Below are 11,590 nucleotides of genomic sequence, written 5' to 3'. Positions count from 1 at the left end.
ATTACAACACTTTTTCAAGTAGTTTGAAAAAACAAAAAAAACATAACAAAAAGACACATCGTCATCTTCTGATTCTTTTAATAACGTTGCCATACACATGAAATTTCAAAAACGTAAGAACTCAGTAACACAAAGATAAGAAAACAGTAATAGCATATCTATCTTTTTTTTTTCTTTCTCGATGACAAAGTTGTGTGAGTTGTTGCCTAAAGGAAGAATATCCAGACAACTTTCAAAAGGCCCGGCGGCAGATCATGAAGCAGAGTTACATCCTTCCACTTTGCGTTTGAAAACACTAAAATATGTTGTATTTGGAGTTGATTTAATTCGTTCCTATTAAATATTTTACTGTGATTTTGTAAACTCGCCTCTTGAAATACCTTCTTGAGGTAAATCCTGGTGGACCAGCGAATATAGGACCCATCCCTTTTAACTTGTCACAGATAGTGTAATGTTTTGGCATTGAATATCCTCCAAGTGCAGTTTTTCCACCAGATTTTCATCCGTTACAGTATCGACTCACATCGTTCGCAACAGTAGAGACTCACTCAGAGCATCTCTCTGTCATACCAGCTGACATGGCATGAAGATAAGCTTCTTTTTTTGACATCTAAAACAGATGACAGAGGTATTTTCATGTAAATACATATAGAAAAAAAAAAACATTTAGGAGCTAACAGTGAAAGCAATACTTAAAATGTTTAAATGAACCTTGAATTACATAATGTAAAAGAACGAAACAGAGATCCAAAACAACATTTGAACATGCAAAAAGACAAAGTTGGCCTCAATATATATACATTTCAATACATTTTCCAAGAGGTCATTACCCCCAGAAACAGCAATGGTCGCCGTAAACTGGTATTTAATTAGTAGTGTGTTGGTTATAAACTCTCACCACCAACTATAACTAATTCTTACATCTTGAGTTGTTTGTTTAGTTAATGTCAGCCTGCCGTTTCTCAATAATAATAAAATAAATGTATCCAAACAATGCGTGATCGCTGAATTCACCTTATTATTCAGTCAGTCAAAACTCATATTCCAAACACAAAAGAGTGAAAATCACTTTGGGGAATCTTTTTTAAAAAGATACGAGACGAATGTCTGTGACGCTCATTTCATATTTTATACGAGTTCCAAATTCATAATGAATAACAAGGCAGTTGTCAAAAAGAAGGCGGTTTCTGGTGAACAACATTTACAGAGGTTTGTGTTTAGGAAATATCAGACTGAAGCATTCTGATGTCTACTGAGGTATTACTCCACTCTCATGTAACAACAGTGAGCCCTGTGAATGAATCTGAATGCATTGTTCACTTGATGGTCAGGCAGTCACAAGAGTCCGTTTGGCTCTTTCTCTCTCTGCTAATTATTCTATTTAAAAAAAAACATCTCCGAGGATGATACGATAGACTTTGGTGATTTTTTTTTTTTTCCTTGGTTTTGTTTTCGTTCCTCTTCCATGTGATCGGCTCCTTGGCTTCTTCCACAGTGCCGAGCCAAGAGAGCGCTGGATGATTCAATGGAGCCTTTACTTTGTCTTCTATTCAGTTCACCACTGTTCAATTAGATCCATTCTAAATCATGATACCGTATTGTCATGTTACCAGTCGTGTGAATAAAAAGGTCACTGTACCACAAATGGTGAGCCATGGAAAATGAGCCCGGTGTGGGGGGGGGAAATGTTCTGCTGACTTTCAGCGGCGGGACAGCTTTGTCCTCTCAAATGTTTTTGTAGCAGGGTGCTGCTGCCCTCTACATGAAACTGCAGCGTCTTTAGTCACTATGGCATGTGGGTGGTGACATGACTGGCTGCGGTGGCCATATCGGAGCCCCAGCATGAAAAGCTGTTCTCTGGCCGGAGACCTGGCACCAGAACGACTGGGCTGGCAACAAGACATATCCAGCCTGGCACTGGCTCCTCTCTTCACTGGAGGCCCGTGTGGAGACAGAGGGCTCGTTTCATGAGGGGGGAATAGAGCAGTTACAGTACAGTACATATGACGGCCAGCTGGCACTGCAGTTTGTTAACCACACAGATGGATAGTGATGAGTCAGGAGGTTTCCTGCGGGTCCTTGTCGTCACTTATCCCAGACAGAGACCTCCGTCCGTAAGGGGGCTACTGTCCTGGGACATACGGCCAGCTGATTGAGCTTCCGGAGAGCTGCATGTCACGGATCAGCGTCTCGATGGGTGTCTTTCCTACCAGGCGCATGAAAAAGAGCTGCGAGATGAGGCTGGCGGGAACGGCTCGCAGGGCGGGGAGGCGCAGGAGCAGGCGTCCGAATCGCTGAGGCTGACTCGGGTACTGCATCCTCTCGTACTCCGTCAGAGCCACCTGAGCCTTCTCCTGCAGAGACTCCACGTGGACTGGGTCTGTTAGACCACAGGCATCTGAGAGAGAGAGAGAGGGAGGAGGAGGCAGTTATTTAATAGTGTGGGCGGGTTACATAAAGAGTCGTGATGAGCCGAGAGGAATGTTGAAATCCCCAGCAGATAATGTGATAACATGCCCCTGAGGGGAACACATTCAAACGTGGTGCCTCAGCATGTCTACACTGTAAAAAGAAAACATTTAAAACCTATAAACCCTGATCATAGCAGTTTGTTTTAGCGCGACACTTAAAATAAACAACTTGAAATACACAGCGCTGCTTAACGATCAGTGACAGCAGTACATCATACATCACATAGTGCATTATTGCATTTTCATTAATAAGCCAGGAGATGGTGCCATAGTAAGTGAATTCCCAGATTAAGGTTGCAAATTTACCTGCAGCTTTCCGGACACTCAAGGTTTACAAACGTGGAGTTTTCAGTTTTAAGATCTACGGTTTTACTGGCCTTTAATTAGGTTATTTCAGACGTCCTTTTGTGTGTTAAATTCCTATTCATGATTGCCTATAAGGAGGAGCAGCCCAGCAATTGAATCCGTTTTCTAGTTGTAATGTCTTCTGTGGCTTTGAGGGAGCTTTGTCAAGTCTAAAAAAGAAACCCTGTTGATGACATATTGATGTCATCAGGTCTATCTCGGCTTAGACTTGGAGTCTGCACATTTCTAAACATGAAGCTTTATGTTGAGTTTGAAAGATGTGAGTGTTTGTCGGGCAGGGGAGGTCTGATGAAAGACTCTATTGAGTTGCATTATGGGAAATGAAGGATCCAGTGTTTTTGGAGATGCTGGAGACAGAATGTCAGAATATCTCTGCCACAGCTGTACTCATTTTGACCATTGAAAAACAGAAGAGCAGCAACAATCACCTGGTGAGAAGAGCGCAATGGCCTTGAGACAGCTGTACTCAGCCGAGTCCACCTGCAGCCGGGTCAGCTTGTCCACCTGGTCCTGAAACACCCTCACCTGGTCCATGAAGGACACCACGCGCTCCGCAGACATGGGCGAGGAGTGGAAGCCGGCCGCGGCCAACAAGGGAGCCATGTGGAGCGGCAGGGCCGACTGGGCCGCGTTGAGGATGAACAGCTCGCTCCAGCTCAGCCTCAGCAGGGCCACCTGCGGATTTGTCAGTGTGTTAATCAGATTGACCTACACTGTCATCATCCATTTTTAATGTTCACTATAGTCATTGTATATTTATGTTTTGATGAAGACAACCTATCCTGTTACCATCTGACAACAAGGGAATAACACCCAAACACATCAAACCAGGTTTGAAATCAAAACGAATCTACTAACCTGATCCGACACAGGCAGCTCGGGGAAATAAGGGATGCTTCTGGCCCACTCCACGGTGCTGAAGAGCAGCCTGGCAGCCAGTTCACAGATGTTATCGATCCCCATGGCGTTATCCGGGCCGGCCTGTTGGTTGTACTGGTGTCCAAACCGACTGCTGGGGTACGGTTCGGCGCGCAGCAGCTGGGAAATGAGCTCAGACACCGGCTGACCGCCGCCGCTTCCTCCGTTGTTGTTGTTGTTGTTATAGAAGTCGGGGCCTCCAAGGCCGCTGGCGCCACCTATTGGCGTGATGGATGGGCTGAGGCTCGGCTGAGGTGGGATGCGACCGCGTTGAACTGCTGTAGTTTGGTTGGGGTACAAAGGGGAGGCAAGGAGAGGAGGGGAAAGAAGAAAGAGGAGACAGAAAAGAGATGAAAGCAAGGGGTCGTGAAGTAGATAAAAAGAGGAGAAAGGGGTGAAGGACAAGGGGAGGTAGAGGAGGGGATTTGGAGAAGAAAACGGTGAGAACGAAAAATTAAAACTGAGTTCAGCCAGCGGTGTACGTCAGATTATCAGCAGACAGGCTCAACCTGATTAGGAAACTATTCTTCAAGATTAAAGGAGGCCCAATTAAGCCAAGACTGATTCCTCAAGAGCAGCATGAAAGAGAGGAGAACTATTCTTGCGATCGTCAGGCTAGATGAAGGTTATCTACTGCATGGAAATAAAACAAAGACTCTGAGACAAGAATTCGGTCTCCATTCAAAATTTAAAATCTCTGAAATATTCAGTCTGGAGGAGAATTAGAACATGCTGTTGCAGAAACCTTACTATACCCCAATCTTTATACACACCGATTTATCTTACGCTCAAAAACACCCTATGAGAAAAGAGCATCACCTAAAAATCCCCATGACCCTAACAGACAGCGTTACTGAGAAAACCAAGGCAGCAGGGATGACTACTGATTAGAGAAACGTTCATTTGGGGATGTGAATTTATCTGGTAAGCATGTCCTAGAGCAAGACACCGAATCCACTCCAGCCCCAGGAATGCTGGTCTGTATCTGACCCTGACCTCTCTGTGGAGGTGGTCAAGCAGAGGCAGTATCTCTGCAGGGAGCCATAATGTGTCTCATTAGCATACCTTACAAGTTGTGAGTGTGAGACACACCAGATACCCTTCTATTTAAAAAAAAAAAATCACAAACCATCTAAACTACACGATCGGTTTCTGTGCATCCATCGCCGCGACGTTGAATGGCGCCTCACTACGGGCGCCATCACTTCAGGTGAAATCCCCGTATTGGATTCTGACTGATCGAACCAACACGGCAGAGGGTTTCTGCAGCTTCAACCAGAGGCTTAATGCTCCGGGACACAGGTGTCTCAGCACTGTCTCCCTCTCAGTCACTCTCACACAGGCACTAGATTAAGCCACTTAGTACATGGCATTGAGCTGACACGCATGGCTTGCTTAGCCATGATAGGGCCAAGACGGCAGACATGTTTGCCATTTTCTCTGCACTATGGAGCTTGTGGAGCAGAAGAGGGAAAATAATGACAAAGGCAAATTTAACTATGATTGATTTTTTTCTATCTTCTAAGAGCAGCTGATTGAAGTAATGGAACTGCTCACTGAAGACATCAATTACTTTTTCATTTTTTGTATCAATTCATTTGCAATATTGCACATGTACAATGACCAAGGGATCAAAATGGTTGGCGGATTTCTGGATCAGGGTGGACAGATACCTTCTTTGCGCATGCCAACGCGGAAGCACTTCTTCAGTCGACAGTACTGGCACTGGTTCCTGTGGTGCTGGTCAATCTGACACTCTCTGTTCGACCTGAGAACAGAACCATTTCGTTATAGGACTATAGGTGTTGGGTTTTTAATGAATTTCTTCTGAGTTTTAGGAACTGAAATGAATGATTTTGTACTAATGCAGCGTCAGACTGTGTGATATGCTTTGCCCTTAACGAGTGGTTTCAAAACCATCCAAACTTAATGCCAAATGTGTAACTAATCCTGCTTCACTGCTCAGTGATGCACAGTCTTCCCTTCCTATTAAAGTGCTCTTGAACATTAATATTGCATCAGATTTACCATAAGGCTGCAGGCAACATCGCCATGCTTAGAAAGCAGACGCTCGTATCATTCACGGTTACTTCAGCAACTGTGTACTTAAGTAGAGGCAAAACAATTAGTTGATTAATCAATAATTCAATCAACAGGAAAAAAATGTTTGCAACTTTTTTGATAATTCTAAATAATCCGTTTATTGTTTCAGTCTTTTCTCAAGAACAACATGCCTAACATTCTCTGCATCTCATTGTTTTTACTGTGACGGGCTGCTGCTTTTCTTTTCATATTTATAAATGGAACATGTACATTTGGGTATTTTTTTGGTCAGACAAAACAAGCCATGTGAAGATATCACCGTGGGCTCTGAGAAATTGTGAAGATTTTCACTATTTATTTATTGACATTCCATTTAATGTAAAACTAATGATCATAATATACATAATGTGGAAAGTCATTTACCGTTATACATCTTATCTCTCTTTAATGACAACGAAAGTCTTTGTTTAACTCTTTGGATGTGGATCTAGCTCTAGATTATAGACACATCTTTATGAATGGTTCTGTGTGTGGAATGCTTTACAAACATACTGTAGCAAAGCTGCAATCAACAATAAACCCGCCACACATTTCACAATAATCAAGCCATTGTTTGCCCTGGAGCTATTGTTTTATCTGACCAAGAGTCCAAAACACAACTATATTCAGTGTACCATCAGAAAAGACAGAAAAAAGCAGAACATTATCACATCTGAGAGAGAGGCTGGAACTAAACAAGGCTTGGCCCATTAGCTTGTTTAAATGATCAAAATAGAAATAGAAAAATGTAATTAAAATAGAAATAGATCGTTTCAGCTCTATCATAGACACACCTTAGATAAGGCATGTTTTGTTTGTAGACACATTGCTTTGTGTAACTGTTAACTTGTCTTTATGCAATATGTATTGATGACTATTTCCTTATTTCAATTTCAAATGGGATAATTCAGATGGCAGAAATACATCGTGGCGTTATGAGTTTAACATTTAGACTCATCTGTACTTTGTAAGAACTACGTTCATATGGATACAACGCAATGCATTTGAACACCTGTGTCGCTATAAATTAGGTAACATCGTTGCCTACACTTTCAGTTTTCAGCAGGCTTTTAAAAAAAAACGAATATCAGACCACTAAACAGAAGAGGGACAAAAAAAAAAAATCCCCCACAATGCCCCTCTCACCTGCAAGTGTAGCTGAGGTTGCGTCTGACGCTCCTCTTGAAGAAGCTCTTGCAGCCCTCGCACGTGAAGACGCCGTAATGTTTCCCACTGGACTTGTCCCCGCACACCACGCAGTCCACCACGCAGGACTTGTCGTCGTCTCCGGCCTCCATGTCGCTCCCTCCCGCCTGGGGAGATCTGTCTTCTTCCTCCCCCTTCAGGTAGCTCTTTTCCCCCAGCCCGTTGGTGCCCCCATTGGGATCTCCCCAGCCCCCACTCACCATGGCCATCGCTTGGTTACCGAACCACGGCAGAGGAAACAGGGACAGGCAGCCAAGATGTGTGGCTGCTGTCAAGGTACATAAATATAATAAAGTCCGGAGTGTTTGCCCTCACCTGGAGAGAGTATGTTCTGCTCTCAACTTGGTAATCAAATCTTTTGAGCACACAATGTCAAAACTTAGAGAAACAAAAAGTCCTCAAGCTAAACAATGTGTCAATGGTAAAGAAAAAAGGCTACAGCATTTAAGAGGAGGGTGTTTGGCATATTCAAAAAAACAAGAGCCGATCAGTCTCCTCCCACTCCACTATGACCTGGAAACAGTCTGTGTGGCAACTTTTTAGTGTTTCATGCCTGTGGATTTCAATTCCCTCTTTTTCCTTCTTCTCTTCTCCAGCTCGTAGCCTCCGTGTGTTGTTTTTGTCCTTTTTCCTTCAGACAGATTCCTGTCGAAGAAGCAGCCTTCTCGGTCGAGCGGTCTCGCCCTCCAGCCAGGGAACCTTTTCACGGGAAACAATGAGTCAAACGTATGCAGCAGCACACATTCTCCTACAAGACAGCAGAAAAGAATCGCGAGCGAATGACATGAGGTGAAAATCTCTCCCCCCCCCCCCCTCTCTCTCTCTCACACACACTCAGCTCTGTAGCAACAGCAATGGCTGAAAAAGGACCTCTGTGTAGCCTTAGCACATGCCTGGAGAGGCTTTGACCAGCCCTCTTAAAGCACCCCCAACACTCAATTTGTCCTCGCGCATATAAGGCAGCTGTCCACCGAAAGATTCACCTCTAAATCCCTCTAGAAATTACGTCAAGCTTACCTCGACGTCAATGTGCTGTGTGTCTATGGCTTCTCCCCCTCACCGGGGAAAATAAAACCTGTTCTCGCTCTAGATCTTCCTTCCATCCAGCGAGGCAGAGAGCGCAGACACGGCTCTCCTATTCTGCTGTAATCCTGCCAGCGGCATTAGCATTGTGACCCACAAAGCAGACATCGCACGTCACGCAAAAACAAGTTGATGTCCACACAACAACAACATCAGTTTCATGTGGTCGTGCGCTTCTCCTCCTCCTTCTTCTTCTTCTTCTTCTTTGAGGTGCCGCCGGCTGCGGTGGCTGCAGACGAGGCGACGTGGACCTCCTGCTCTCGCCTCCAAAATGCACAAGTAGATCCTCGACACAAGGAAGTGATCTCTCTCGCTTCCCTGCTTGTTGTAGCACGAGTGCTCGGTTGTGACGATATCCTCCGCGTTGCTTCCTTCCCAAAACAACAACACAAAAAAAAAAAAAAAAATCAAGTAAGCAGGAGAGTGTCTGTCTGCTCAGCCCTCCATAGTCCCTGTGGTTGCTCTCCAGGCACTCATGCGGGCTTCTCTCCCCGAGCCTTTTGTCAGTGCTTGCCCACCAAGAACTAATGACTTGCGGCCTAGCCCAGTGTGCTGCTTTTCATCCGCGTGTGTGTGTGTGTGTGTGTGTGTGTGTGTGTGTGTGTGTGTGTGTGTGTGAAGCCTTTCCCTAGGGCTCAGGCAAACAGGAGGTGGGGGTGGAAGGGACGGGTGCTTCTCTCCCCCCCCCCCCTCGTTCTCTCTCAGGCTTCAGAGTCCACAAATCAAATTATGATTGAAGAAAAATGGCCACAGCCGGAGACAGGCTGGATTTCTCGGCGTTTGCTTTTTTTCTTTTTTTTCTCCTTGCCCCTCTTTCCCCTTGTCTGTTTTCATCCAACCTATTTGTGTGTTGAGAGAGAGATCAAGCAAAGCGAGGGAGGGAGGGAGGGAGGAGAGTGTGTGCAGAGGGGGAGGGGGCATGTGTGTGTGTGTGTGTGTGTGTGTGTGTGTGAGTGTGAGTGTGTGAGTGTGAGTGTGTGTGCGCTTCCAGGGATTTGACACTGCTATTCAAGCCCTGCGGTTTCCATGGTGCTGGCTGCCTTATATGGCCATTGGAGTCAAAGAGCAAAGAGAGTGGGCTGTGTGGGGCAGTATGCACACACACACACACACACACAGGAAGGATGTGGAGGATCTCTCTCCTCAGAGACGCAGAGAGCATGACCCCAAGGCCTCAAAAAACCCTCCGACAATACCGGATTACCCCGAAGCCTTGCAACAAATACAAGCAAGCAGAGCTCCTGCCTGCCCTTTTGTCTTTTAGAAAGCAATCAAATGTTGGGGGGGGGGGGGTTTGGCGTTGCGGTACACGTTATAAGAAGCCGTGCAAAACAGCACAGAGCTGAGCTTTATTTCTCAAAGGACGGTGATACCTTTCCCATTTGATTGACACACTTTGATCTCACATGTGTGAGAGCAGCCCGCTTGAGAACGGCTTATTGTGCAGGAGGTAAAGGTTACCTTCTTGTGGTCATTGCTCATTTGCTCAAGGCCCTCTGTCTCGGCGCTTTGTGGAGCACACAGTGATTTGTGTTCGAGGTTAGCCCGAGAGGTCAAACCGACTTTCACACCCCTGCCACGCTAAAAAGCCCAGGGTCAAATGCAGATAAAGGGGAGGGGAGGACGCACAGCAGCCCTGGATAAGAGCTTTAGGAGATAAGTGCTGAATCTGCTTGTAAATGTGCAGCTCTTTTTGGGGGGGGGGGGGTTGTAGATATGGTGAGATGAAAGTGTCGGCCCCCTGAGAGATTCACTATATGCAACTTGTTGTCTTATCTAAAGAGTTTACTGAGATTTTCAAGGCATTCCCCCCCCCACACACACACATACAAACACTTATATGGCATTCCTAAATCTAAACCCAGCTTTACCCCCTGGAGAACAGAATGTGTGTGTGTGTGTGTGTGACAGAGACACATTGTCCTGGCCATTGTGTAGCTAATGGGTCATCAGAGGGTTTTGTGTGTGTGTGTGTTTGTGTGAGAGTGTGTGTGTGTGTGTGTGTGTGTTAATTTGAATGAAAGTCCCTTTAATTAGGCCACTGTGCCTGCTTATTGTCACTTTTTGTGTTGGGAAAGATTAGGCTTGTCAAATAAAGGGTGCTTGTAAAAGACTCTGTGTGTGAGAAGATGAGATAACACAGAGCTGTTAATCAATCGTTTTGTACTGAAGACATTTAAATTGTTCCGTTTGTTGCTTTTTGTTTGTATTTTAATAGAAGGTATCATCTCAGTCTTAATTTAACTCAAACCTTTTGAGTCAATTTTTTTACAATTACAATGAGTCGGTAATTTACAATAAAATATCATTTGAACAGACTGAATATTTCCCTAAAGAAGAAGCACTATGATATACTATAGACTCAAAGATATGCTGCACATGCCTAACATTTCCACTTCAGGGTGTGTGTGTGTGTGTGTGTGTGTGTGTGTGTGTGTGTGTCTGTCTGAGAGAAACCCCCGAGGGCCGGAGTGACGTGACCTTTGAACCAACAGTCGGGAATGTAGTTGCTCCCAGCGAGCAATGCAGAAATGCAAGACCGCAAATGTTGCAAAAAGATAAGATGTCTGCCAAGCTGCCAACCCAACAGATATGCAGTATAACGCACACAGAGACAGTGTAACAGTTTAATAGTGAGTTGCAGTTCAAAAACTCTATTTAGACCGAACATAAAAGGGTCAGGTTAAGTAAAAATGTAGCCGTTCGTGGTGCAGTATTAGCTGCTTTACCACACATGGCCACTTCTCAAATGACACACACACACATATCAGTAGTGTGTTCCCTCATATGCGATACTAAAACAGTAATGAAAATAAAGAGCCTGCTGAAACAACGACCAGTGAATCGTCTAAATGGTACGAAAGACGAATTGAGTGTGGTAGCTTAATGCCACATATGAAGGCATCCCTCGTCCAAAATATATAACTGGCAAGACTAGCACTCCTATTCATTTAATTTAGTAAATTATGGTCCCATGTAGAGTCAAATAGACCATAAAGCAGAGTATGTTTTAGGGGCGTAGCTACCTTGTGATTGACAGGTCGCTACCACAGCATTGTCCCGTCTGTGAGTCGTCTGTGTTTTTCGTCGGTCAGCTTTAACCCTTTCACTGTTTGCTTTCAGTTCATGAAAGTTAATTGGACCCTTTTTAGTTGGCTAAAAATGTCTGATTCAGCGTCCGGTTGTACTTTGCTCCACCCTCTCATGTCACATCTGGCTGCAATAAACCAAGATAGCGACGGCAATAACTTCGCCATCATTTTAACTTCAGCGATTTGCTAATTTTACACAAACATAACATTCAGAAATAGATTTCAGATTGTATATAAACTTTATCCTTTCAGGTTTATTAAGGTACCCCAAGCTAAAGAACAGCGCTATCCTGCCGACATGAAGGTTATCGTGTTTAGCTTTGTGGACATTTTGAAGGTAAATCTTTTGCGCCCCTCTTTTATTGTTATAAC

General features: G+C 44.5%; 1 protein-coding gene across 2 annotated transcripts; it reads right to left on the bottom strand.

Annotated features, from left to right (window-relative positions):
• Positions 1–125: 125 nt before the first annotated feature.
• Positions 126–7,252, bottom strand: nr2f6a (nuclear receptor subfamily 2, group F, member 6a; the record flags this gene model as incomplete). 2 transcript variants are annotated; one of them, XM_079173433.1, is made up of 5 exons in its annotated part: positions 126–2,398; positions 3,266–3,512; positions 3,696–4,033; positions 5,429–5,523; positions 6,984–7,252. In XM_079173433.1, 5 exons carry the CDS (start codon positions 7,250–7,252, stop codon positions 2,124–2,126), a joined length of 1,224 nt encoding a protein of 407 aa, XP_079029559.1. In that variant the 3' UTR covers positions 126–2,123. The 2 variants fall into 2 exon arrangements, with proteins under 2 accessions (XP_079029559.1, XP_079029560.1); XM_079173434.1 differs by having other exon boundaries at positions 3,696–4,030.
• Between the last annotated feature and the right edge of the window lie 4,338 nt (positions 7,253–11,590).

Source organism: Pholis gunnellus (assembly GCF_910591455.1).
Source record: "Pholis gunnellus genome assembly, chromosome: 14".
In the NCBI taxonomy this organism is placed as follows: Eukaryota; Metazoa; Chordata; class Actinopteri; order Perciformes; family Pholidae; genus Pholis; species Pholis gunnellus.
This window is presented reverse-complemented; position numbering and strand designations above follow the sequence as displayed.